The 27,515-nt window shown below is 42.6% G+C and overlaps 1 protein-coding gene across 1 annotated transcript; it reads left to right on the top strand.

The window, feature by feature from the left end:
• Positions 1 to 184: 184 nt before the first annotated feature.
• On the top strand, positions 185 to 27,112 carry si:dkey-12j5.1 (uncharacterized). The gene is given in 12 exon segments (XM_029623281.2): positions 185 to 402; positions 4,212 to 4,321; positions 4,447 to 4,593; positions 4,697 to 4,849; positions 5,045 to 5,166; positions 5,253 to 5,376; positions 6,201 to 6,305; positions 6,504 to 6,572; positions 12,573 to 12,626; positions 15,502 to 15,642; positions 26,208 to 26,291; positions 26,294 to 27,112. Coding segments are annotated over 12 exon segments (1,260 nt in total). The 5' UTR covers positions 185 to 335; the 3' UTR covers positions 26,378 to 27,112.
• Positions 27,113 to 27,515: the final 403 nt, after the last annotated feature.

The raw sequence follows: 27,515 nt of genomic DNA, 5'->3' as shown, positions 1-27,515 counted from the left end.
GCCTATTTTCCGTTAACAATACTCCAATGACGTTTGTTTCAACACTTTATCAATGGAATTTGATCAAAGACTCAACTAATTAAGGTTGTATATAGTACATGAGACAAGAAAACGTAACATCAAATCGATTGCCTTTGCATTTTCAAACAGCGACCGTTCTTACTGTCATTCACAGTTAACTGGAACTGTTTGTCCACTATCTTTCTCCGTAGCTGCTGGGTTAGCAGTACTGAGCATGTGCACTCACACCCTACGCGTGGACTAATTTGTCCCCAATATTTTTACAGTGATTCTGACATAAATTATAAACTTGATTACAAATCGTCATTGTTGTAATGGGAGGCCAAACCAAGGGCAAAAAGAAGAGCAAAGCCAGGAGGAAAGATCCGCGCTCTAACGGAGGTATGTTACATACAGTAACTAACGTGTTAGCTAGATCGCTATAAAGGACAACTAGTGTTGTCCATGTGTGATATCTGTTATATTATGTGTGATAGCTACAGTGTCTTCAGAAAGTATTCATACCGATTGACATATTTCATATTTTGTTGTTTTACAGCCGGAATTCATATTTTTTCCACACCCTTCTACACACAATACCAAATCAAATGTGTTTATAAAGCCCTTTTTACATCAGCAGATGTCACAAAGTGCTTATACTAAAACCCCAAACAATGCAGATGTAGAAGCACGGTGGCTAGAAAAAACTAGAAGGCAGGAACATAGGAAGAAACCTAGAAAGGAACCAGGCTCTGATGGGTGGCCAGGCCTCATCTGTCTGCCAGTAAGGCCAGATTATTCTTCAAGATGTTCAAACTTTCATAGATTACCAGCAGGTTCAACTAGTAATCACTGTGGTTGTAGACCACCGGTCAGTACCTCAGGAATAAATGTCAGTTGGCTTTTCATAGCCGAACATTCAGAGGTCGAGACAGCAGGTGTGGTAGAGGGAGTCGAAAACAGCAGGTCCGGAACAAGGTACAGTAGTACGTCTGGTGAACAGGTCAGGATTCCATAGCCACAGGCAGAACAGTTGAAACTGGAGCAGCAGCAAGACCATGTGGACTGGGGACAGCCAGGAGTCATCAGGCCGGGTAGTCCTGACGCATTGTCCTAGGGCTCAGGTAGTCCAGGAGGGAAGGGAGAGAGAGGGAGCATACTTCAATTCACACAGGACACCAGATAACACAGGATAATTACACCAGATATAACAGACTGACCCTAGCCCCAGGCACATAGACTATTGCAGCATAGATACTGGAGGCTGAGACAGCGGGTGGGTCGGGGGACTTTGGCCCCTTCCGATGATACCCCCGGACAGGGCCAACCAGGCAGGATATAACCCCACTACTTTGCCAAAGCACAGCCCCCACACCACTAGAGGGATATCAACAGACTACCAACTTACTACCCAGAAATACCCCATATTGACAAAGTGAAAACATTTGTCAGTGATTACAGCTGTGAGTCTTTCTGGGTAAGTCTCTAAGTGCTTCCGACACCTGGATTGTGCAACATTTGCCCATTATTCCCCCAAAATTATTAATGTTATGTCAAAATGGTTCTTCTTCTTTGCTAGACAACCATTTGCAGGTCTTTCCATAGATGTTAATTTAGATTTAAGTCAAAACTGTAACTCGGCCACTGTCTTTTTGGTAAGCAACCCCAGTGTAGATTTGGCCTTCTGTTTTCGGTTATTGTCCTGCTGAAAGGATAATTAATCTCCCGGTGTCTGGTGGAAAGCATTCTGAACCAGGTTTTCCTCTAGGACTTCACCTGTGCTTAGCTCCATTTGGTTTATTTTTTATCCTCAAAGTGAAATCCCTGATTGGTTTCCTTCCTCTACAGCAACTGAGTTAGGAAGGACGCCTGTATCTTTGTAGTGACTGGGTGTATCGATACACCATCCAAAGTGTAATTAATAACTTCACCATGCTCAAAGGGATATTCAATGTCTGCTTTTTGATTAACCCTTCTACCAATCGGTGCCCTTCTTTGCGAGGCATTGGAAAACCTCCCTAGTCTTTGTGGTTGAATCTGTTTGATTTTCACAGCTCAACTAAATGACCTTACATATAATTGTATGTGTGGGGCACAGGGATGAGGTAGTCATTCAAAAATCATGTTAAGCACTATTTTTGGTCACAGAGTGGGTCCATGCAACTTACAGTTGAAGTCAGAAGTTTACATACACCTTAGCCAAATACATCACAATTTCTGACATTTAATCCAAGTAAAAATTCCCTGTCTTATGTCAGTTAGGATAACCACTTTATTTTAAGAATGTGAAATGTCAGAATAATAGTAGAATAATTTATTTCAGCTTTTATTTCTTTCATCACATTCCCAGTGAGTCAGAAGTTTACATACACTTAATTAGTATTTGGTACCATTGCCTTCAATTGTTTAACTTGGGTCATTTCAGGTAGCCTTCCACAAGCTTCCCACAATAAGTTGGGTGAATTTTGGCCCATTCCTCCTGACAGAGCTGGAGTAACTGAGTCAGGGTTGTAGGCCTCCTTGCTCAAACAAGCTTTTTCAGTTCTGCCCACAAATCTTCAATAGGATTGAGGTCAGGGCTTTGTGATGGGCACTCCAATACCTTGACTTTGTTGTCTTAAGCCCTTTTGCCACAACTTTGGAAGTATGCTTGGGGTCATTGTCCATTTGGAAGACCCATTTGCGACCAAGCTTTATCTTCCTGAATGATGTCTTGAGATGTTGCTTCAATTTATTCACATAATGTTCCATTCCTCATGATGCCATCTATTTTGTAAAGTGCACCAGTCCCTCCTGCAACAAAGCACCCCCACAACATGATGCTGCCACCCCCGTGCTTCACGATTGGGATGGTGTTCTTTGGCTTGCAAGCCTCCCCCTTTTTCCTCCAAACATAACAATGGTCATTATGGCCAAACAGTTCTATTTTTGTTTCATCAGACCAGAGGACATTTTTCCAAAAAGTAAAATTTTTTGTCCCCATGTGCAGTTGCAAACTGTAGTCTGGCTTTTTTTATGGCGGTTTTGGAGCAGTACCTTCTTCCTTGCTGTGCGGCCTTTCAGGTTATGTCGATATAGGACTCGTTTTACTGTGAATATAGATACTTTTGTACCTGTTTCCTCCAGCATCTTCACAAGGTCCTTTGCTGTTGTTCTGGGATTGATTGGCACTTTTTGCACCAAAGTACGTTCATCTCTAGGAGACAGAACACTTTTCCTTCCTGAGAGGTATTTATTTTTTTAACCTTTATTTTACTAGGCAAGTCAGTTCAGGACAAATTATTATTTTCAATGACGGGGGCAGAACGACAGATTTGTACCTTGTCAGCTCCGGGATTTGAACTGGCAACCTTCCGGTTACTAGTCCAACACTCTACCCTGCCGCCCCAAGTGACAGCCCATGGAGTTTATTCTTGCGTACTATTGTTTGTACAGACGAACGTGGTACCTTCAGGCGTTTGGAAATTGCTCCCAATGATGAATCGGACTTGTGGAGGTCTAAAAAAGAAATTCTGAGGTCTTGGCTGATTTCATTTGATTTTCCCATTATGTCAAACAAAGAGGCACAGAGTTTGAAGGTAGGCCTTGAAATCAGAAGCTTCTAAAGCCATGACATAATTTTCTGGAATTTTCCAAGCTGTTTAAAGGCACATTCAACTTAGTGTATGTAAACTTCTGACCCACTGGAATTGTGATGCAGTGAATTGTAACTGAAATAATCTATCTGTAAACAATTGTTGGAAAACCGACTTGCCAAAACTATATTTTGTTAACAAGAAATTTGTGGAGTGTTTGAAAAACGAGTTTTAATGACTCCAACCTAAGTGTATGTAACCTTCCGACTTCACCTGTATGTGACATTAAGGACATTTTTACTCCTGAACTTTAGGCTTGTCATAACAAGAATAGGGGTTGAATAGTTATTGACTCAAGACATTTCAGCTTTTCATTTTACTTTTTCAAAAACATCATTCCACTTTGACATTATGGGAGTATTGTGTGTGGGCCAATGACAAAAAAAATCACAATTCAATACATTTACCATTCAGGCTGTAACACAACAAAATGTGGAAAAAGACGAGGGGTGTGAAGGCACTGTAGCTCGCTAGTCCAATCAGGCAATTACAACCTAGCGAGCTAACTTGCTAGTTAGCTACTGTAGCCAGACTTATGTAGAATATTGTTGACAATTAGGGACTGTGTTGCAACAGGCTCTGGATTGGCAGGTCTGTCACCTCAAGATAGAATGAAGTTGAAGATGCAGGAGAAAGCCAAGAAAAAAACTGCTGAAAAATATACTGTCGAACAACTATTGGAGAAGGTAGGACACACACACACACACTCCAGACATACTCTCTCTTTCTCCTATTTCAGATGGAGTCAGGAGTGTACGGACAGTTTGGAGTTTGCCACACGCTGTACACTAACATATGTGTTGTGTTTCAGACGGAGGAGTGTATGGACAGTTTGGAGTTTGAGATGGCGGGGAGGTTCTGTCAGCGAGCACTAGAGGTGGAGCCTGACAACCTCCTTACCCTGGACCTGCTAGGACACATCCACTCTGAACTGGGAGACACACAGAGGGCCAAGGAAATATCCTTCAGTGTGTGTGTGTATGGTGTTTGCATGCATCTCTCTGTGCATGTGTGTGTTGTGCAAATGCACATGTGTGTGTGTTCCTTAACCCCAGCTCTAAGTGTTTCTGCATGCAGTGCAGTTGAGTCCTGAAGAAGGTCATAGTAAATACATGTCTCTAGGGCAGATACACACAGGCCAGGAGGCTGTGCAGTACTACACCAAAGGAGTACAGATACTACTGTGTATGCTGGAGAAACACGCACAAGCCACAGTGAGTATACGCACACACACTCATGGGATCTTGTTGAATGCATGTCTAACACAGAACACTAGGAGGAGCTGTTTCTTCAGTCTGAACACTTCTACTGACTGTGTCACAAACTGACTGTATCATAAACTGACTATCACAAACTGGCAGCCAGAGATGCTGAATACTTCTACCTCAACCATCTCCCTGTCACCCCAGGCAGGAGCAGGAGCTGAGGCAGCAGCCTCTCCACTCCAGGACTCGGGGTCAGAGATCCCGATTGCCAGACACGTGTGTGTGGCCTACTGTTCTGTGGCAGAGATCTACTTCACTGACCTCTGGTAACACAAAAATCATATATACATTTTTGTTACCTGAAAGGCCTGTTGTGTATTGAATTCACAGATTTGTGTGTGTTTGTGTGTAGTATGGAGGAGAGGGCAGGAGATCAGTGTCGAGAGGCCATAGAACGAGCGCTGACCTATCAGCCTGATAACCCAGAGGCTCTACAGCTGATGGCCAGCTACCTGTTCAGTACAGAGAAGAACCAGGTCAGTACACGCGCACACACACACACACACACACACACACACACTGTATGACTATAAATCAGAGGGCAGGTATGTCTCACGCGAAGTTATCATCTTGTTAAAGCAGCGATCAGAGTTAATTCATGTGAGAAAATGGAATAATATGCCATTAATTTGATGAGCTAGGAACACACACACACATTAATAAGTTTATGACAGATATTAATGCAGTTATTAATTAGTTATGAAGCAGATACATTTGGACACAGGGATCACATCTGACAAAGAGAGGAGGAGGGAAGATGGGGGGAGAGAAAGAACAAAAGAAAGTGATGAGGGGAGACAGAAAAATGGTCTTTAACTGAACAATCAGAGCATTTGCCGTTGTCATACAATTTTATGATAATCTGCTAGTCCTAGCACTGCAATGAGACAGGCCTCCAATTCTTCAGAGAGCCTTAATCTTTAGGGAGTAACAATAACAGCAAGCTAAGGATATACTCCTAAATGACTTACATTTCAAAGAGAGGACAAGTTTAGGAATACTGCAGCTTTTCTCAAGGTTACTTTTGTAAATATCTCCTCCAGCCACCAGATGGCACTGTGGATCTAACCAGATGGAGTTGATTTGACAGTTGTGTGTAACCTTGACTTAACTCGGCAAATCAGTCAAGAACAAATTCTTATTTACAATGACGGCCATCAATTGTGCGCAGCCCTATGGGACTCCCAATCACGGCCGGATGTGATGCAGCCTGGATCAGGGGAGCAGATGTCAGATTTTGTGTGTGTGTGGTGTGTGTGTGTGTGTGTGTGTGTGTGTGTGCGCGCGCGCGTGTGTGTAGGAGGGGAAGGAGTACCTGATGAGGAGTGTGGATGCGTGGCTACCTGCCCTGAAACAGAGTGAAGCTCCACCCAGCAGAGAGGACATAGAGGAGGAACACACACAGGTGAGAGACTTATTACCCCCCCCCCACACACACACACACATACACACACACACACAAGCGAGTCAGACAACCCAGAGCATAAAAGCCAAGTCAGAGGGCCAACTTATCGCTCTGTTTGTGTGACTTTGTGTGTGTCTGTGTGAGAGCAATTGTGTTTGTGTGTGTGTCTGTGTCTAACTCTTTTTGTTCCCTTTCCAGAGTGACATCCCACCATATGAATCCCGCATCACCACGGCCAAACTCCTCATAGAGGCAGAAGAGTACGAGGTAAGAGTATGTGTGTGTAGGATGAGTTTTCTCTGTGAAAAGAACAGTGCTCTGTATTCTTTATCTTTGCCAGAGATCATCTTCAATAATAGAGGAGTGGTCTTTACCCAGAGAGAGAGGTAAACGGAGAGAGGAACAGCTTTAGAAAAGATCTGGAGGGAGAGGGGTAGAAAGGTGTGTGTCTGACACATTGTTTGTCTTCATCCTCGTGCATGTGTCAGCAAGCCACACTGAATACATACTCTGCATCTATTGAGGAATCAGAAACAATTGAGGTGGAGATGAGGATGAAGATTGTTTCCAGGCTCACAGCATTCACCACGATAACAACAAGATGGAAGCAGCAGATAACTGGAGAACAGGAGATGCAGGACAAGATTACTCGGATCTAGAGTAACTGAGACTATTTTAGTCCTCTATTGTTAAAAAAAATGTGATTCTGTGTTGTTTCCACACAGCAGTGGTAAACCCAGAGGCAAGTCATTAACATCGCAGTTTTCAACTCTAAACAACAACAACATTCTAACTCATAAATTACACACACACATCGGAATCGAATAGGGAATCCGTTGTTAAACAGCAGACAATAAGCATTTGACCCTAGTAGAGCAGAGGGAACGAGGGAAGGAAATGGCGGAGAGGAAGACGGTGGTTATAACCAGGGTCAAATATAATTAGCAGAGGCTACGAATACGGATTTCTCACCCACATCCAGCCCCTCTGGAAACTCTTTTCTCATAACTATGGATGTGAATGTTCTGCACATGTTATTTTACACATTCAAGTTTTTCTCTTTACTGTACGCTTTACTCACCCTCTTCTGAACCCTTAACCAATTTGATATTTCTGAACAGCTTAAATAAAAGTATGTGGACACCTTCAAATCAGTGGATTCGGCTATTTCAGCCACACACGTTGCTGACAGGTGTATAAAATTGAGCACAAGGTCAAATTTATTTATATAGCCCGTCTTACATCAGCTGATATCTCAAAGTGCTGTACAGAAACCCAGCCTAAAAATCCAAACAGCAAGCAATGCAGGTGTCGAAGCACGGTGGCTAGGAAAAACTCCCTAGAAAGGCCAAAACCTAGGAGGAATCCTAGAGAGGAACCAGGCTATGAGGGGTGGCCAGTCGTCTTCTGGCTGTGCCGGGTGGAGATTTGAACATCTTGGCCATGTTCTGTTATAATGTTCATAAATGACCAGCATGGTCAAATAATAATAATCAAAGTAGTTGTCGAGGGTGCAGCAAGCCAGCACCTCAGGAGTAAATGTCAGTTGGCTTTTCATAGCCGATCATTAAGAGTATCTCTACCACTCCTGCTGTCTCTAGAGAGTTGAAAACAGCAGGTCTGGGACAGATAGCACGTCCGGTGAACAGGTCAGGATTCCATAGCCGCAGGCAGAACAGTTGAAACTGGAGCAGCAGCATGGCTCAGGTCCTCCGAGAGAGAGAAAGAAAGAGAGAATTAGAGCTAGCAATACTTAAATTCACACAGATCACCGGATAACACCGGAGAAGTACCCCAGATATAACAAACTGACCCTAGCCCCCCGACACATAAACTACTGCAGCATAAATACTGGAGGCTGAGACAGGAGGGGTTAGGAGACACTGTGGCCCCATCTGATGATACAGGGCCAAACAGGAAGGATATAACCCCACCCACTTTGCCAAAGCACAGCCCCCACACCACTAGAGGGATATCTTCAACCACCAACTTACCATCCTGAGACAAGGCCGAGTATAGCCCACTAAGATATCCGCCACGGCACAACCCAAGGGGGTCTACATTGGCCGTAGAATGTCCTTACTGAAGAGCTCAGTGACTTTCAACATGGCACCGTCATAGGATGCCACCTTCAACATGGCACCTTCAACATGTCACTAGAGCTGCCTTGGTCAACTGTAAGTGCTGTTATTGTGAAGTAGAAGGAACAAGAACTGCTCAGCCGCAAAGTGGTAGGCCACACAAGCTCACAGAACGGGACCGCCGAGTGCTGAAGCACAAAGTGTGTAAAAATCATCTGTCCTCGGTTGCAACACTCGCAACTGAGTTCCAAACTGCCATGGAAGCAACGTCAGCACTATAACTGTTTGTTGGGAGCTTCGTGAAATGGGTTTCCATTGCTGAGCAGCCGCACACAAGCATAAGATCACTATGTGCAATGCCAAGCGTCGGCTGGAGTGGTGTAAAGCTCGCCGCCATTTGGCTCTGGAGCAGTGGAAACGTGTTCTCTGGAGTGCAGAATCTCGCTTCACCATCTGGCAGTCAGATGGACTAATCTAGGTTTGGCTGATGCCAGGAGAACGCTACCTGCCCAAATTCATAGTGCCAACTGTACATTTGGTGGAGGAGGAATAATGGTCTGGGGCTGTTTTTCATGGTTTGAACCCTTAGTTCCATTGAAAAGTCAAGGTATTGGAGTGGCCATCACAAAGTCCTGACCTCAATCCTATAGACATTTTGTGGGCAGAACTGAAAAAGCATGTGCGAGTAAGGAGGCCTACAAACCTGACTCAGTTACACCAGCTCTGTCAGGAGGAATGGGCCTAAATTCACCAAACTTATTGTGGGAAGCTTGTGGAATGCTACCCGAAACGTTTGAACCAAGTTAAACAATTTGAAGGCAATGCTACCAAATACTAATTGAGTGTATGTAAACTTCTGATCCTCTGGGAATGTGATGAAAGAAATAAAAGCTGAACTAAATCATTCCCTCTACTATTATTCTGACATTTCACATTCTTAAAATAAAGTGGTGATCCTAACTGACCTAAAACAGGGAATCTTTACTCGGATTAAATCTCAGGAATTGTGAAAAACTGAGTTTAAAAGTATTTGGCTAAGGTGTATGTAAACTTCTGACAATTATTTGTTAACAAAAAATCAAGACCTAGAATTGCCTTTGGTGTATCCCACAAAAAAGGTTCACTGTTATAAGCTAACTCTTTTTGAATTTAAGCCAGGGAATTTGGGGAATTTTGCTTAACTTCGGAAACCAGGAAGTTTCAGACCCTTTGCAACCCTAGTCCCCTGCACAAGGTGTACCTGTGTAATAATCATGCTGTTTAATCAGATTATTGATATGCCACACCTGTCAGGTTGATGGATTATCTTGACAAAGGATAAAAGGCTCACTAACGGATGTAAACGAATTTGTGCACAAAGTTTGAGAGAAATAAGCATTTTGTGCGTATGGAACATTAATGGGAACTTTTATTTCTATCACATTACAATATTTTGTTCAGTGTATATGAAGGCTTGTCTGTTTTATCGTATGTTACCATAGCAGAAGAAAAATGTAGTCTACACGTTGCATTGGAGTGATGTTAAAGGCCCAGTGCAGTCAAAACGTGATTTCAGTTGTTTTTTATAAACATTCGACCAGTTTATTAGGCACGTCAGTCTAGTACTGGGTTGGATCCCTCTTTGCCCCCAGAACAGCCTGAATTATTTGGGCCATGAACATGTTGCTCAATTGGTATCAAGGAACCTAACTTGTGCAAGGAAAACATTCCCCACGCCATTACAACACCCCCACCACCAGCCTTTGCTGTTGACGTTAGGCACAATTGGGCCATGGATTCGTGCTGCTTCCACCAAATTCTGAATTTGTCGGACCAGGCAATGTTTTACCACTCCTCAATTGTCCAGTGTTGGTGATCGCGTGCCCACTGGAGCCGCTTCTTCTTGTTTTTAACTGATAGGAGTGGAACCCAGTGTGGTCGTCTGCTGCAATAGCCCATCCGTGACAAGGACCGACGAGTTGTGCATTCTGAGATGCCATTCTACACACCACTGTTGTACTGTGCCGTTATTTGCCTGTTTGTGGCCCGCCTGTTAGCTTGCAAGATTCTTGCCGTTCTCCTTCGACCTCTCATCAATAAGCTGTTTTCGCCCACAGGACTGCCCCTGAAAAAAAAAAAAAATTGTTTGTCGCACCATTTTCTGTAAATCGTAGACACTATTGTGCATGAAAAGCCCAGGATGCCGGTAGTTTCCAAGATCCTGGAACCGGCGCTCAGTCACTTACGTCACTCATTTTTTCCATTCTAACGTTCAATCGCACAGTAACTGAATGCCTCAATGCCTGTCTGCGTGCTTTATATAGCAAACCACAGCCACATGACTCACTGTCTGTAGGAGTGAACCATTTCACAATTTTTGTGAATGGGTGGTGTACCTAAATAAAATGGCCACTAAGTGTATATTTCCACACTATAATAATCCTGTGAAATTGTGAAAATTATCATAATGCCCTTTTAGTGTAAGAGCTGTTTGAAAAGACCACCTAAAGTATCAGCCTGTTTTGGTGGGATGCAGTTTCGGCCTACTTGGTGACATCACCAGGATGTAAATGAGTTAATAGACCAATAAGAGTTCCAAACCTTGCTGCCAATAACAGCTAGTTTTCAGTTTTCCCCTCCCCACTCAGACCAGTCCTAGCTAAATTCTTGCTTGAAAACCTCCTCTTTTCTAAGAAGCTAATTTAGTTTGTTTTCAATTAAGATGGTCAAAAATAATCACAGTAAGGTACTTAATTGTTACCCAGAAATGATTTGATATTGATATGAAAAATAAATAAAAATGCTGCATTGGACATTTAGGTCAATGCCAAGTATCAAATGAATCACTTTGTTTTTCACTCATACGACAGGAGGTTACAAAGGTACAGGAGTCTGATGTGAACAGACACTTCAGACACACAAGCATGCTCACGGGTACACACACACAGAGAGAGAGAGAGAGAGAGAGAGTTATAAATGAGCTACTCCCAGGAGGGCGGTTTCTAACTGGTCCTGAAGCAAAGGGGACGACACGTTTCGTGTGTGTATTTGTTGTTGCTGTTGAGTAATCTGCAGGCAACGTTACTAAACAGAATCATTTTACCAGAGTGCAGTGCAAGGATAGGGACAAGACAAATGACTATAACAGTCTGGGGGGCTGTCTCACACACACACACACACACGCCGTTTCAGAGACAGAGATGCAGGAAAACCAAAGCAACTGTGAATGACAATCAGTGTATTTCAACTAAGTGAATAATGTAGGAGGTACATGTATATAAAGAACATATAAACAGGTGAACGTTCACACAGAAAGGATATTTTGTCCTTGCAAGAGGTAGTGTCATGACAGCCAGTCTTAGAGTTGAGTTGTTGTTGTTGTCATCAGTGGAATGTCTGTCTATCTGTTGTGAGTCTGTTTTCTTGTAAGCCGTTACTCAGTGATTGGCTCCTTGGAGGTCTGGAACTAACACCGATAGTTGGGTATTTAACTACATCGGCTAAATAGTTTATTGATCAACCTCAGCGCTAATACAAAACATGTACTCTGTAGACCATCAGGAATGAGATGTTGATTTCCCTCTAATCAGAATGTGTTAATTAATAAAACGTAATACCTCTCAGCAGGTAATCAGCCCCACAATGAATCAACACACACATCCTCCGTCTCTTGCATGCACAAGTGATGATAAAAAGTGGAAGAGGGATGAAGAAAATGGGACAGGTGAAACTCTTTGAAGAGAAAGAGATGCGTGAGATTGTGTACACTGGGGAGGGGTAAGGTGAACTAGTCTGGAATCATCAGGACAGGAGGGCGTGGACTGGTGATCAGGTCCATTGATGAGGACTAGCTATTGACCATGACCAGTTCTGTATCGGTTGTTGAGTTCAAGGAGTATTGAACAGGAGGGATATTGACAGATTATTGATAGTAATCATGAGATTAGCTTCATTGTGTATTGATGACTGTGTAAGCTGTCTTGTTGCTATTGACGACCGTGTCTACGGAACACTGGGTTTTTGAGTCTGATCAGACTCTGATCACATCCATTGATTAGGGTGGCAGAGAGAGCGAGATGTTTGTGACAGGAAACACCTCGCTCTCTGCCTCCACACACATAGCGACTCAGGCTAGGAGCAGGATGTGCTTAATGTATAATGAACAATGGAAATGATGGTTTGTGTGTTTTTATGATTTCTCTCTCAGACAGCAGTAGATGTGTTGGAGGGTCTACTAGAGGAAGATGACGAGGTGGTGCAGGTGAGTCATGATGTCATTTTTAAAATGTATTTTTATTTTTTACAATAAGAAACATACAAATGATAGCATACAGACCTACACAAACATCAACAGCATCACCCCTGCCCAGACCCACCTGCTCACACCCCCGTCTCCAGCACTCGCATCACTCTCTCCGCCACATGGCATCAGAGTGCACCATTTTGTTTCTGTCGCCCACGCACTTTCAACATTGATACAATAAAGCATTTTATATGAAACTTGGGGCGGCAGGTAACCTGGCAGGTAGGGGTGTTAGGCCAGTAACAGAGAGGTTGCTAGATCGAATCCCAGAGCTGACAAGGTAAAAAATATTTTGTTCTACCCCTGAGCAAGGCAGTTAACCCACTGTTCCCTGGGCGCCGATGATGTTGATTAAGGCAGCCCCCCCCCCCACCTTTCTGATTCAGAGGGGTTGGGTTAAATGCGGAAGACACATTTCAGTTGAATACATTCATTTGTACAACTGGTGTCCTTTGACAGCTCTTTGGTCTTGGCCATAGTGGAGTTTGGAGTGTGACTGTTTGAGGTTGTGGACAGGTGTCTTTTATACGGATAACAAGTTCAAAAAGGTGCCATTAATACAGGTAACGAGTGGAGGACAGAGGAGCCTCTTAAAGAAGGAGTTACAGGTCTGTGAGAGCCAGAAATCTTGCTTGTTTGTAGGTGGCCAAATACTTATTTTCCACCATAATTTGCAAATAAATTCATAAAAAATCCTACAATGTGATATTCTGGATTTTTTTTCTCATTTTGTCAGTCATACTTGAAGTGTACCTATGATGAAAATTACAGGCCTCTCATCTTTGTAAGTGGGAGAACTTGCACAATTGGTGGCTGACTAAATACTTTTTTGCCCCACTGTATTTGAAAATATCTACATTGGTCAGTTCAAAATTTCTTTTGAATTCTGTCATGGAAATACATGTATTTCCTATTACCAAGTAGTTTATTGTATTATGAAAAGCTATCCAAGGATTGTTCCATAAGGTTATGTTTTTAGGAAGTGATTGGTCCTTGAAGAATATGTTACATTTTCTTCCATATTGTTAGTGTTCTTAACTATGAAGTTGTTAATGTTTTTAGCTTTATCCTTTGTAAATAGACATGTGAAAAGATTCTGGGCTAGTTTTCTTTTCTGTGTGTGAAGTGAGCAGGAGACACACCTGCAGCCTCCGTTCAGTTCTCTCTGCTCCTGAGCCATATTAGTATTCTTTGCAAGAGGTGTGTGTGTGAGATGATCTAACCTCAGTGTGCTCATTCTTTCTCACCCTTCCTCCTACACACCTCGGCTGACAGATTGAGAGCAGTCACTTGCTCAACCTTTGAACTCATTCAGGAGACATCTGCTCTAAGCAGAAACACTCACACACGCACACACACACACACACACACACACACACACACACACACACACACACACACACACACACACAGAGAGAGTTTGAACTCCTATGAATATACAGTAAAGTGTTTGTTTTGTCAGTAGTGTTCTCGAGCGCCATCGGAATAACACAACCTAAACCCTCTACCCACAGCAGCTCAAACTGTTTTGTGCCAACCATTCTTTTTGTAAGTCACCCACCTCGGTAACTCATGCATTGTTAATGGAGCCAAACAGCTGCCAGTAGTCAAGGTGGTGGTACCTAACTAACTCCCTGTACAATGTAGTACTTTGTCAACGGGTTTGGGAAACTTGGAATTCTGACTCTAAGTCGACCTTTACGTAGACCTTGTTAAAACTATTAAAACTCTCTAGAACCAGATGGTATCTGTGACTGTTGTCTCGTCCAAGAGGACTGATTGACACCTCCTTACTGTAGACTTATCATTAAGAGAGTAACGTGTGGGTGTTGTGTGGATTCTCTTGAAGTTCTTAATTAGCTGTCTCGTTAATTTGCTGAGACGAGTGGTGGGTGTGCTCATGAAGAGTGTGTGTGTGCTTAGTTTAATACATCCATAAATACGAGCAAAACAGACCATATTTCATAAACACTTTCAAAGAGACTTATACTAATGGAGTTTCTTTTGAGGAAGCAAAGACATTCTGATTGAAGTAACAACCCAGATCTAGACACACACACACATGCACACACAGGTCAGTGCGTGTATTCAAACCGCTATGCTCAACTTAAGTTACAGAGTTGTAGATCCGGTCATGAAGAGGATGCTTCTAATAATTGTATAATCATTCAAAAGGCATAAAGTTATGTTCAACCTTCAAGCCTCTCGTCTTCATGAGTGTGTGCGTGCATGCATGGGTCTGCTGATAGAGGTGGAGGTCGCTGTTTTCTGCTGTAAAATGAATAGTACATGAGGGGAATGTTAATGTCCTGCTTCTGCAAGAAGTGTGGGTGGCTGATCCTTGTCCTCAGATGAGACACACACCCACACACACGTTTCTAAAGTACAAGTGTGCTGTAGGTGGAAGGATGAGGGTAAACTATGTAGGGTGTGTTTAATGTGGATGTGTACAGTATTGGTATGAGGGAGAGAGAATACAACAGGTAGTTGAGAGGAGAGAAGGAATGGAATGTGTGTAGCTGTGTTTTGTCCTTTAGTCTGTAAGTGGTGTGTGTGTGTGTGTGTGTGTGTGACAGCGCTTTCAGATTGGCGTGTGGAGACGAAAGTTTGCGAAGACAAACTGCAGCAGCACAGGCCCAGCTTGTTACCATAGTGGCAGCTCATGAGGATGCTGTGAGCATTTCAATAAGTGCCTCCGGTGTGTGCGTGTGTGTTAAGCCTGTTTGTCACAGTTCCAAGTACAGATTTCATGTGGACTAGACCGTTAAATGTGTTTCCCCTGCCATAGCTGAGCTCACTTAATAAAACATATTTCTTTCTCTCTCTCTCACAGGTGTGGTATCTCTCAGGCTGGGTTTGTTACCTACAGATGGAGGAGAGAGGAAGGGAGGAGAGAGAAGAGAGCGATGAGGAGAGGGAGGAGCGTGAAGCGTTGAAGGAGGCAGCCAGATCTTACCTGACCAAAGCCAAGAAGGTAAACACACACACACACACACACACACACACACACACACACACACACTGATGAGGCTTATTGATGTAAGTCTGTTTGGTTGATATTGTACTGTCAGCTTGTACAGTCAGTAATACACATGTATGTTACAGAGCTTCACTGCTGGCAGTTAATCTGAAATTTTAGCCCTATCTTCATTGTTTTCTTACCTCGGAGTTATGTGTCGGTCTTAGAATTTTGTGTGTTTTTGTGTATGTGGTGTGGATGTATTTAACTATACTTGTGGAGACCAAAAGTCCCCACGAATAGTAAACAAACAAAAGTGGTTTAGGGTTAATGTTAGAATTAGGGTTAGGAGCTAGAGTTCATTTTTAAGGTAAGGGTTATTAGGTATTGGGGTTATGGTTAAGGGTTAGGGAAATAGGATTTTGAATGGGACTGAATTGTGTCCCCACAAGGTTATCTATACAAGACCTGTGTGTTTTAGTTATGCGCGGGTCAGCTGTTTGTTCAACTGCCCACAATTGCTAATAACCCATCCGCAACCGCCAAACTATGTGCAAACGCCAAACTATGTGCAAACGCCAAACTATGTGCAACCGCCAAACTATGTGCAACCGCCAAACTATGTGCAACCGCCAAACTATGTGCAAACGCCAAACTATGTGCAACCGCCAAACTATGTGCAAACGCCAAACTATGTGCAACCGCCAAACTATGTACAATACATTCATTAAACATAAGAATGAGTGTGAGTTGTTGTCACAACCCGGCTCGTGGGAAGTGACAAAGAGCTCTTATAGGACCAGAACACAAATAATAATATAATAATAATCAATCATTTTTTATCTATATTTAACCATCTTACATATAAAACCTTGTTCATTGAAAATTGTGAATAACTCACCACAGCTTAATGAGAAGGGTGTGCTTGAAAGGATGCACATAACTCTGCAATGTTGGTTTGTATTGGAGAGAGTCTCAGTCTTAAATCATTTTCCACACACAGTCTGTGCCTGTATTTAGTTTTCATGCTAGTGAGAGCTGAGAATCAACTCTTCCATAGGTATGTGGTTGCAAAGAGTATCAGTGTCTTAACAGAGCGATTTGCCAAGGCAGGATCTGGCAGTGGCTTCTGATTTAAATAACATTTTCACAGAACCGCATGTTGCAATTTTGATTAAGCGCTCTTGTTCAGATATCGGTAAGTGGACTGGAGGCAGGGCATGTAAGGGATAACGAATCCAGTTGTTTGTGTCATCCGTTTAGGGAAAGTACCTGCGTAATTGTGCACCCAACTCACTCAGGTGCTTCGCTATATCACATTTGACATTGTCCGTAAGCTTGAGTTCATTTGCGCACACAAAATCATAAAATGATGGAAAGAGCTGTGTGTTGTCCTTGTTAATGCAGACAGAGAAGAGCTCCAACTTCTTAATCAAAGCCTCAATTTTGTCCCGCACATAGTTTGTATATAGTTGCTGAGAGTCCCTGTAATCCTAGATTTAGATCATTCAGACGAGAAAAAACATCACCCAGATAGGCCAGTCGTTTGAGAAACTCGTCATCATGCAAGCGGTCGGACAAGTGAAAATTATGGCCAGTGAAGAACTTTAAGCTCGTCTCTCTCAAAAAAAAAAAAAAACATGTCAATACTTTGCCCCTTGATAACCAGTGCACTTCTGTATTTTGTAAAAGCGTTACATGGTCGCTGCCCATATCATTGCATAGTGTAGAAAATACACACTTGTTCAGGGTCCTTGCTTTAACAAAGTTAACCATTTTCACTGTAGTGTCCAAAACGTCTTTCAAGCGGTCAGGCATTCCCTTGGCAGCAAGAGCCTCTCGGTGGATGCTGCAGTGTACCCAAGTGGCATCGGGAGCCAATGCTTGCACGCGTTACCACTGCACTATGTCTCCCTGTCATGGCTTTTGCGCCATCAGTACAGATACCAACATGAGCAGCAGCTACTTTTGGCTTCATAGTTGAAGTGTACCTATGATGAAAATTACAGGCCTCATCTTTTTAAGTGGGAGAACTTGCACAATTGGTGGCTGACTAAATACTTTGTTGCCCCACTGAATGTGTGTATACATACATACATACATACATACATACATACATACATACATACAGTGCCTTGCGAAAATATTCGGCCCCCTTGAACTTTGCGACCTTTTGCCACATTTCAGGCTTCAAACATAAAGATATAAAACTGTATTTTTTTGTGAAGAATCAACAACAAGTGGGACACAATCATGAAGTGGAACGACATTTATTGGATATTTCAAACTTTTTTTAACAAATCAAAAACTGAAAAATTGGGCGTGCAAAATTATTCAGCCCCTTTACTTTCAGTGCAGCAAACTCTCTCCAGAAGTTCAGTGAGGATCTCTGAATGATCCAATGTTGACCTAAATGACTAATGATGATAAATACAATCCACCTGTGTGTAAACAAGTCTCCGTATAAATGCACCTACACTGTGATAGTCTCAGAGGTCCGTTAAAAGCGCAGAGAGCATCATGAAGAACAAGGAACACACCAGGCAGGTCCGAGATACTGTTGTGAAGAAGTTTAAAGCCGGATTTGGATACAAAAAGATTTCCCAAGCTTTAAACATCCCAAGGAGCACTGTGCAAGCGATAATATTGAAATGGAAGGAGTATCAGACCACTGCAAATCTACCAAGACCTGGCCGTCCCTCTAAACTTTCAGCTCATACAAGGAGAAGACTGATCAGAGATGCAGCCAAGAGGCCCATGATCACTCTGGATTAACTGCAGAGATCTACAGCTGAGGTGGGACACTCTGTCCATAGGACAACAATCAGTCGTATATTGCACAAATCTGGCATTTATGGAAGAGTGGCAAGAAAGCCATTTCTTATAGATATCCATAAAAAGTGTCGTTTACAGTTTGCCACAAGCCACCTGGGAGACACACCAAACATGTGGAAGAAGGTGCTCTGGTCAGATGAAACCAAAATGGAACTTTTTTGGCAACAATGCAAAACGTTATGTTTGGCGTAAAAGCAACACAGCTCATCACCCTGAACACACTGTCAAACATGGTGGTGGCAGCATCATGGTTTGGGCCTGCTTTTCTTCAGCAGGGACAGGGAAGATGGTTAAAATTGATGGGAAGATGGATGGAGCCAAATACAGGACCATTCTGGAAGAAAACCTGATGGAGTCTGCAAAAGACCTGAGACTGGGACGGAGATGTGTCTTCCAACAAGACAATGATCCAAAACATAAAGCAAAATCTACAATGGAATGGTTCAAAAATAAACATATCCAGGTGTTAGAATGGCCAAGTCAAAGTCCAGACCTGAATCCAATCGAGAATCTGTGGAAAGAACTGAAAACTGCTGTTCACAAATGCTCTCCATCCAACCTCACTGAGCTCGAGCTGTTTTGCGAGGAGGAATGGGAAAAAATGTCTGTCTCTCGATGTGCAAAACTGATAGAGACATACCCCAAGCGACTTACAGCTGTAATCGCAGCAAAAGGTGGCGCTACAAAGTATTAACTTAAGGGGGCTGAATAATTTTGCACGCCCAATTTTTCAGTTTTTGATTTGTTAAAAAAGTTTGAAATATCCAATAAATGTCGTTCCACTTCATGATTGTGTCCCACTTGTTGTTGATTCTTCACAAAAAAATACAGTTTTATATCTTTATGTTTGAAGCCTGAAATGTGGCAAAAGGTCGCAAAGTTCAAGGGGGACGAATACTTTCGCAAGGCACTGTACATACATACAGTTGAAGTCGGAAGTTTACATTCACTTAGGTTGGAGTCATTAAAACTAGTTTTTCAACCACTCCCCAAATTTCTTGTTGACAAACTAGTTTTGGCTAGTCGGTTAGGACATCTACTTCGTGCATGACACAAGAAATCTTCCCAACAATTGTTTACAAACAGATAATTTCACTTATAACTAACTGTATCACAATTCCAGTGGGTCAGAAGTTTACATACACTAAGTTGACTGTGCCTTTAAACAGCTTGGAAAATTCCAGAAAATTATGTCATGGCGTTAGATGCTTCTGGTAGGCCAATTGACATAATTTAAGTCAATTGGAGGTGTACCTATGGATGTATTTCAAGGCCTACCTTCAAACTCAGTGCCTCTTTGCTTGGCATCATGGGAAAATAAAATAAAAATCACCCAAGACCTCAGAAAACAAATTGTAGACCTCCACAAGTCTGGTTCATCCTTGGCAGCAATTTCCAAATGCCTGAAGGTATCACGCTCATCTGTACAAACAATAGTACGCAAGTATAAACACCATGGGACCACGCAGCCGTCATACCGCTCAGGAATGAGATGCGTTGTCTCCTAGAAATGAACGTACTTTGGTGTGAAAACTGCAAATCACTGCCAGAACAACAGCAAAGGGCCTTGTGAAGATGCTGGAGGAAACGGGTACAAAAGTATCTTTATCCCCAGTAAAACGAGTCCTATATTGACAAATCCTGAAAGGCCCTCCGCAAGGAAGAAGCCACTGCTCCAAAACCGCCATTAAAAAAAGCCAAGACAACAGTTTGTAACGGTACATGGGGACAAAGATTGTACTTTTTGGAGAAATGTCTTCTGGTCTGATGAAACAAAAATGGAACTGTTTGGACATAATGTTGTTATGTTTGGAGGGAAAAGGCTGGAGGCTTGCAAGCCGAAGAACACCATCCCAACCGTGAAGCACGGGGGTGGCAGCCCCATGTTGTGGGGGTGCTTTGCTGCAGGACGAACTGGTGCACTTCACAAAATAGATGGCATCATGAGGAAAGGAAATTGTGGATATATTGAAGCAACATCTCAAGACATCAGGAAGTTAAAGCTTGGTCGCAAATGGGTCTTCCAAATGGACAATGACCCCAAGCATTCTTCAAAAGTTGTGGCAAAATGGCTTAATGACAACAAAGTCAAGGTATTGACCTCAATCCTATAGAAAATGTGTGGGCAGAACTGAAAAAGCATGTGCGAGCAAGGAGGCCTACAAACCTGACTCAGGAGCTTTTCGCAGCTCTTCTCTTATTGAATTATATGCCGACATTGTCCTTTTTGCCTCAGTAGACCAACGTGAACTTTTTCTGCCAGTGTTCCCAAAAGCATTTGGCAATTGCTGTGTATTTGGCGCCTGTACAGTTAGGCCCTGAAGCTTAGGTTTACGCACTGACTTCAGATACAAATAATTAAACAAAAACCCCAATGTAACCTATAGTTATGAATTGCACAAGAATTATACATTTATATGATTTTTCTCTTTTCAACCCGCCCGCCTGCCACCCACCAGCCCTTAATCCACAAAATATTTCATGACCATAAACCTGCCCACCACGCGGATATAACTATGGGGACTGTGGGTTAGCGTCAACCCACGCGTTGCTAGTGTGTGTGTGTGTGTGTGTGTGTGTGTGTGTGTGTGTGTGTGTGTGTGTGTGTGTGTGTGTGTGTGTGTGTGTGAGAGTCTTCCCTCATAACAGACCACTGTTTGTGAGTGTGCTAATTATTAAAGTGTTCAGTCTCAGAGTTAGTCAGAAAACCTGAAAATGTTAATGAGGCCTAGTTCACACTGGCTTGTTTAGACACAAGTCCACTTCTAGCATACTTAATTATGTTGATAGCACTCTTTGTGTGAGTGTGCATATTTAATTACATTTTTGCATGTCTGTGCCTGTGTATGTGTCTGTGCACATTTGATTTATGTTTGTTAGAAATATCTCCATTATTCATTTCCCCTCTGATGAATGTGCTTCGCCACATTACTTCTAAAGAGACAGACCCTGATTTTCTTCGGCTCTTCGGTTTACAAGGGGGTTGGATGATGGCTGACCTTGGCACCCCTCCAACCTTCCCTCAACCCCTCTTAGAGGAGAGAAGAGGAGCTGTAAACTCATAGCTCCTTATAAAGCCACAAATGGCTGTATGCAATTTGTATGTTTGTCACTGGACACGGGCATGAACGCCATGCATACTGTACACACACACACACACACACACACACACACAGACAGGTAGTGGTGTGAACAGTACATGTCTTTGGCAATTTATCTCTCTCTAGGGGAGTCGTACACACACGTGCACACACAAGGGTTTCTGTTAGCTGACAATAGCTGGCTTTTGGAGTAAAATATATATATTTTTCAGCCTTTAAATAAATCTGTCCAACAAAGAAAAAGAATCCCATGGCAAAATATAGGTTTTTGGAAATACCAGTTGTTGTAAACATTTGACCACTCATGCTTAATGGTCTATAAGTTCATTTGCATAATTTAGTGGAATTAAATTGGTGCGCGTGTACGTTCGTTAGTCGCTATGTTTATCACATGCTCACAGCATACAGACACAGAACCTATTAGAGGAAAATATGTCAGACAGCATGAGAGCTACTGCTACAGCTTCTCAAACAGCTCATTAGTTGCTGCTGGAGTTGAACGTGCTTTTATAAGCCCAATCATTCTAAAACAATTCTAAATCCACGATTTAAAAAGAGCTAGGCCTACTATTTTTATTTCTCAACTGGTAAGCCTAATTGAAGCACGCTTCCCATTTGCCATTCAAGTGCATGTAGGCAACTTTAGGCAGGGTTCAGGGCGTCGCCCATCACTTTGCAATGAGCTGGAAGCCAGTATGCATTTTGAAACCTGAGCATTTTACTTCATATGATGAGACATGTCTTACCTTGCTTCAAAGTCAAATCCGACCGTAGAACTGGGGAGGCAATTATTTATTTCTTTGTCCAGTAGCCAAAGGCACAATCAGTCATATTAGCAACCCATGCTAGTCATATTAGCAACCCATGCTAGTTGTTGAATCTTTAAATCTCCCCTCTTTCTAAATTTCGACATTCTTACCTTGTCAGCTCAGGGATTCAATCTTGCAACTTTACGGTTAACTAGTCCAACGCTCTAACCACCTGCCTCAGGAGCCTGCCTGTTACGCGAATGCACTAAGAAGCCAAGGTAAGTAGCTAGCTAGCATTAAACTTATAAAAAACAATCAATCATAATCACTAGTTATAAACTACACATGGTTGATGATATTACTAGTTTATTTAGCGTGTCCTGCATTGCATATAGTCGATGCGGTGCACATTCGCGAAAAAGGATTGTCGTTGCTCCAACGTGTACCTAACCATAAACATCAATACCTTTCTTAAAATCAATACACAGAGGTATATATTTTTAAACCTGCATATTTAGCTAAAAGAAAGGTTAGCAGGCAATATTAACCAGGTGAAATTGTGTCACTTCTCTTGCGTTCATTGCACGCAGAATCAGGGTATATGCAACAGTTTGGGCCGCATGGCTCATTGCGAACTAATTTGCCAGAATTGTACATAATTATGACCTAACATTGAAGGTTGTGGAATGTAACAGCAATATTTAGACTTAGGGATGCCATCCGTTAGATAAAATACGTAATGGTTCTGTATTTCACTGAAAGAATTAACGTTTTATTTTCGAAATGATAGTTTCCGGATTCGACCATATTAATGACCTACTCTGTGTGTTATAATTAAGTCTATGATTTGATAGAGCAGTCTGACTGAGCGATGGTAGGCACCAGCAGGCTCGTAAGCATTCATTCAAACAGCACTTTCGTGCGTTTTGCCAGCAATGCTTCAAGCATTGCGCTGTTTATGCCTATCAACTGTTTAAGCCTATCAACTCCCGAGGTTAAGCTGGTGTAACCGATGTGAAATGTCTAGCTAGTTAGCGGGGTGCGCGCTAATAGCGTTTCAAACGTCACTCGCTCTGAGACTTGGAGTAGTTGTTCCCCTTGCTCTGCAAGGGCCCTGGATTTTGTGGAGCGATGGGTAACGCTGCTTCGAGGGTGGCTGTTGTCGATGTGTTCCTGGTTCGAGCCCAAGTAGGAGCAAGGAGAGGGATGGAAGCTATACTGTTACACTGGCAATACTAAAGTGCCTATAAGAACATTCAATAGTCAAAGGTATATGAAATACAAATCGTATAGAGAGAAATGGTCCTATAATTCCTATAATAACTACAACTTAAAACTTCTGGGAATATTGAAGACTCATGTTAAAAGGAACCACCAGCTTTCATATGTTCTCATGTTCTGAGCAAGGAACTTAAACATTAGCTTTCTTACATGGCACATATTGCACTTTTACTTTCTTCTCCAACACTTTGTTTTTGCATTATTTTAACCAAATTGAACATGTTTCATTATTTATTTGAGGCTAAATTGATTTTATTGATGTATTATATTAAGCTACAATAAGTGTTCATTCAGTATTGTTGTAATTGTCATTATTACAAATAAATAAATAAAAATCGGCCGATTTAATCGGTATCTGGTCCTCCAATAATCGGTATCGGCATCAGCGTTGAAAAATCATAGTCAGTCAACCTCTGTGGATAGTAGATTGACATAGGCTAGTGATTGTTCTGTTCGTTACTCATCTTGTTGGCTGAGAAAATGTATATGTGGCGGTTATTCTAACATCTTCAAATTGCTCATCGGAATTCGGTAAGCACACCGTTGCATTGTCGACTTGCGTGTTCTGAGTAACCATTATCTAAATGCGAGTTCTGTCATTCTGAGCACCGTGGGTGGACGCCCTAATCCGGTTACGCACCCAATGCATATAGGTCCGGTAAATCTCTCAAATGTCCGTGAAGTTAAAATTCCTAACAAAAACCCTGAAACACACACACACTATTAACACTTCACCACTCCTGGAGTTCACTCACTCTTTTCAACCACAGCATTAAAATGACATCACACACACACCCTCCAAGCCATTCATACCCTAAGGCATCGCCTCTAGCTCATCAAAGAGTAAAACGCTTGACCTCCACTTGCTCCTTCCCACACACACTCATTTATACACACACACATACACTCTTTTACTCCACGCACACAATGCTGCCGCTTTTTGTGATGTTTTCACTGTTGATTTCACCTCCTCTGCTGTTAACCATCCCTCAGCCTCTACTCCACCCGACACTCCACCTCTCACATCATTCCCTACCCTGCTCTCCTCGTCTCCTGAGAGTGGGTGTGGGTGTGTTTCTAGGTTGGAGTTTGAGCAGTGATCTGTCACACAGACAGGAAGGTTACTTGTGGAGCAGAGAGAGAAGGGGGGATGGAGAAGGTGAAGAAAGAGGGATGAATTAAGTTGTGTGGGTCAGGAGAAAAAGGTGAAGCATGGAGGGAGTGGAGACACAGCAGGAGAGATTTGTGGGAAGTTTGAGAGGAGCTGAGATAGGAGAGGGGGATTGTGATTTAGAGGCAGGTGTGGAGAAAGTCCTTGATCTCTATTAGTCACCCAAATAAAGAAAGTAAGTATATCATTCATTTTCCCTCAAGGGCACATCGACTCTCGCTTTCACAATTTCTGCTTCGCTTTTTATATGAGATATGTGCCATTTACTGTATGTACACTTAATCAACCTGAACCTCAGGATAATAGATAGGGATCTGAGGAGGGGAGAGAAAGAGGAAGGAGAGATCGAGAGAGGGTGAGATAGTTAGTGTTAATTTCCCTCCTCTCTCTTCACAGGTCAACACCCTCACCCCCTGTCACAACGGCTTAGGAAAGACGACACATTGGGGGGGGTCAGATGTGGCCAGATGTGCCTCAGAGACTCCAGACTTTGAGGGAAAGCTTCTTCTTCTCACACACAGAGAAAGACACACACTCTCACACATACACACCACACAGAGCAGCCAACCTGTGAAAGAAGGGAGGAAAACTTGCATTACTCTAAATGAGAAATGTGTTTAATTGATTGTGTGGCTTTGCTGAGCTCAGCACTCTTCTCTAATATATAACACAGTTAAATAAACAAACGGCTATCGCAATGAAAAATGATACTCTCCTGGCAGATGCGTTCCTCTTTCTGTATGAATATTCCATAAACGTCACAGCTTAAGGTGAATAAGTACATTTTATCGATACTCAAGTGATCAACTTGAAAATGAAGGACATCAACTGTCTCCAAATTAGCTCCTAGGGGGCCAAGCGTCTTCAGTCAGGGCCTACTGCTTGGTGACTGTTCCTGGGGCAACACCAACGCATGCACGTACGCGCACACAAACTATTTTGGCCGGGTTACACTGGCAGTGTGAAGGTGATCTGTTCCTTCTGCCGTTTGTACTTTGTGTGCGTGTGCACCTGCGTGCATGCCTGGATGAGACAGAATAATGCAGTTCAGCCCAGATTCTCAGACCTGCTTATCTCCCTCACTAGAGGAGAAGTTGTTTCGAGCAAAATGAATGTGTGTGTGCTCGTGCGTGTGCTGATTGCTGTGGTGGTGGGTTCCGTTCTGTTATCAGTCCAGTGCTTCCACTCAGGCAGAGAGTTTTATACACCGGGAAATCTACTGGTCCCGTCTACAGGGGGACCAGCTTTTGTTATGGTCCTGCTTCACAGCACATTTCAATGAGATAACAACAGCAATACTGTGTATGTGAAAGAGCGCAGAGAAATATCCTATACGCTTTCCTTGTTCTGCTGAGCCCAATACACCCAAGGAGGCATTTTTCACCTTAAGTCCTGGTGGAAACGTGCATGTATGTAACAAACTGTGTGTCTCTCTCTCTCCAGCTGTATGTGAAGTTGCACTGTGACGACGGACCCATACTGGAGCACATGGAGCAGCTGCTGGTGGAACTGGGGGGTGAGACAGGGGGGAGGAGGAGGAGACAGACCCTGCCCTGGATGAAGACTTTGAGCCCAGCAGTGACGATGAGGAAGAGGACGCCATGGAACATTGACCACACCCCTCTCTCTCTACCAGTGATCTAGTGGTAAAACAGTGGGTTAGTACACGCTGAGACGTTCGCAGTAAATAAAGTAACACTATGTTTTCAATGTCTTTTTCTGCGATAGGTGGGGAAATAAAAAAGTATGTAAACAGCGTTTAGACTGCATACCCCTCTCTACTTTTATAGTGCACTATTAACTCTGACATTAAATAAAGGTAAAGTTTATAAAAATGTAGTTTATAAAGACCTCTTACCTATCTCTGTACACCTCACAAACTAGACCCAGATGCAACACTTTGTTGGAAAGCAGTAGAGTTGCGAGTGCGACAGTCGATGGGCCCTTGAGAGAGGATGAATGGGCCCTTGAGTTTTCTCTGAATCTCTCTCTAGATATTGTCTGTATCGTGTTCTCAGAAGTGCCTTTCTGCTGTTCAACCCTGAGTTTCCCAGAATCATATGACCTCTCTCTCTGTCATATTAGTGCTGAATTGTTTTCCATATTAGAAAGGAGTGATTGACATGTCGACTCGAGCTTTGTTTCCATTGTCCTGGAAATAACCAGATAAAAAAACAACTTGAATAATGTTTTGAGAGAAAAAGACAAAGAACAATCTGCTTCTTTTTAAAAATTTGTGTTGTAATAATGAGGTGAATGTTTACTTCCCTTCATGACCCAGGCTCACTTTAGAAAGAGATTCCAATATGAATGTGACCTGCTAAAATAAAGAACTAACACAGAACAGATTCTGCAGTGTTGTAGAGTTCATGAGAGGAGTGAGCATTAAGAGATAGATTAAGTTTCAATGTCACATGCACAAGTACAGTGAAATGCCTTTCTCCCAAGCTCTAACCCCAACAATGGAGTAATCAATAACAAGGTAGAACAAAAACACAAGATATAACGATAAAGAAAATGATCAAGTCAGCACACTATATACAGTTCCAGTACCATATTTGCATATTAAGGGATACTGGATCGATAGTAGATACTGTATGGATTAGGGGTAAGCTGACTTGGCATCAGGATATATTATAAACAGTAGCAGCAGCGTATATGATGATTGAATGTGAGTGGGTGTGTGTAGTCAGTATAAATGTGTGTGTGTGCGCAAATTATGGAGTGAGTGTTTGTATTGTATGTGTTGGA

The sequence above is a fragment of the Oncorhynchus nerka genome, linkage group LG3, assembly GCF_034236695.1.
Source record: "Oncorhynchus nerka isolate Pitt River linkage group LG3, Oner_Uvic_2.0, whole genome shotgun sequence".
NCBI classification, from domain to species: domain Eukaryota; kingdom Metazoa; phylum Chordata; class Actinopteri; order Salmoniformes; family Salmonidae; genus Oncorhynchus; species Oncorhynchus nerka.
This window is presented reverse-complemented; position numbering and strand designations above follow the sequence as displayed.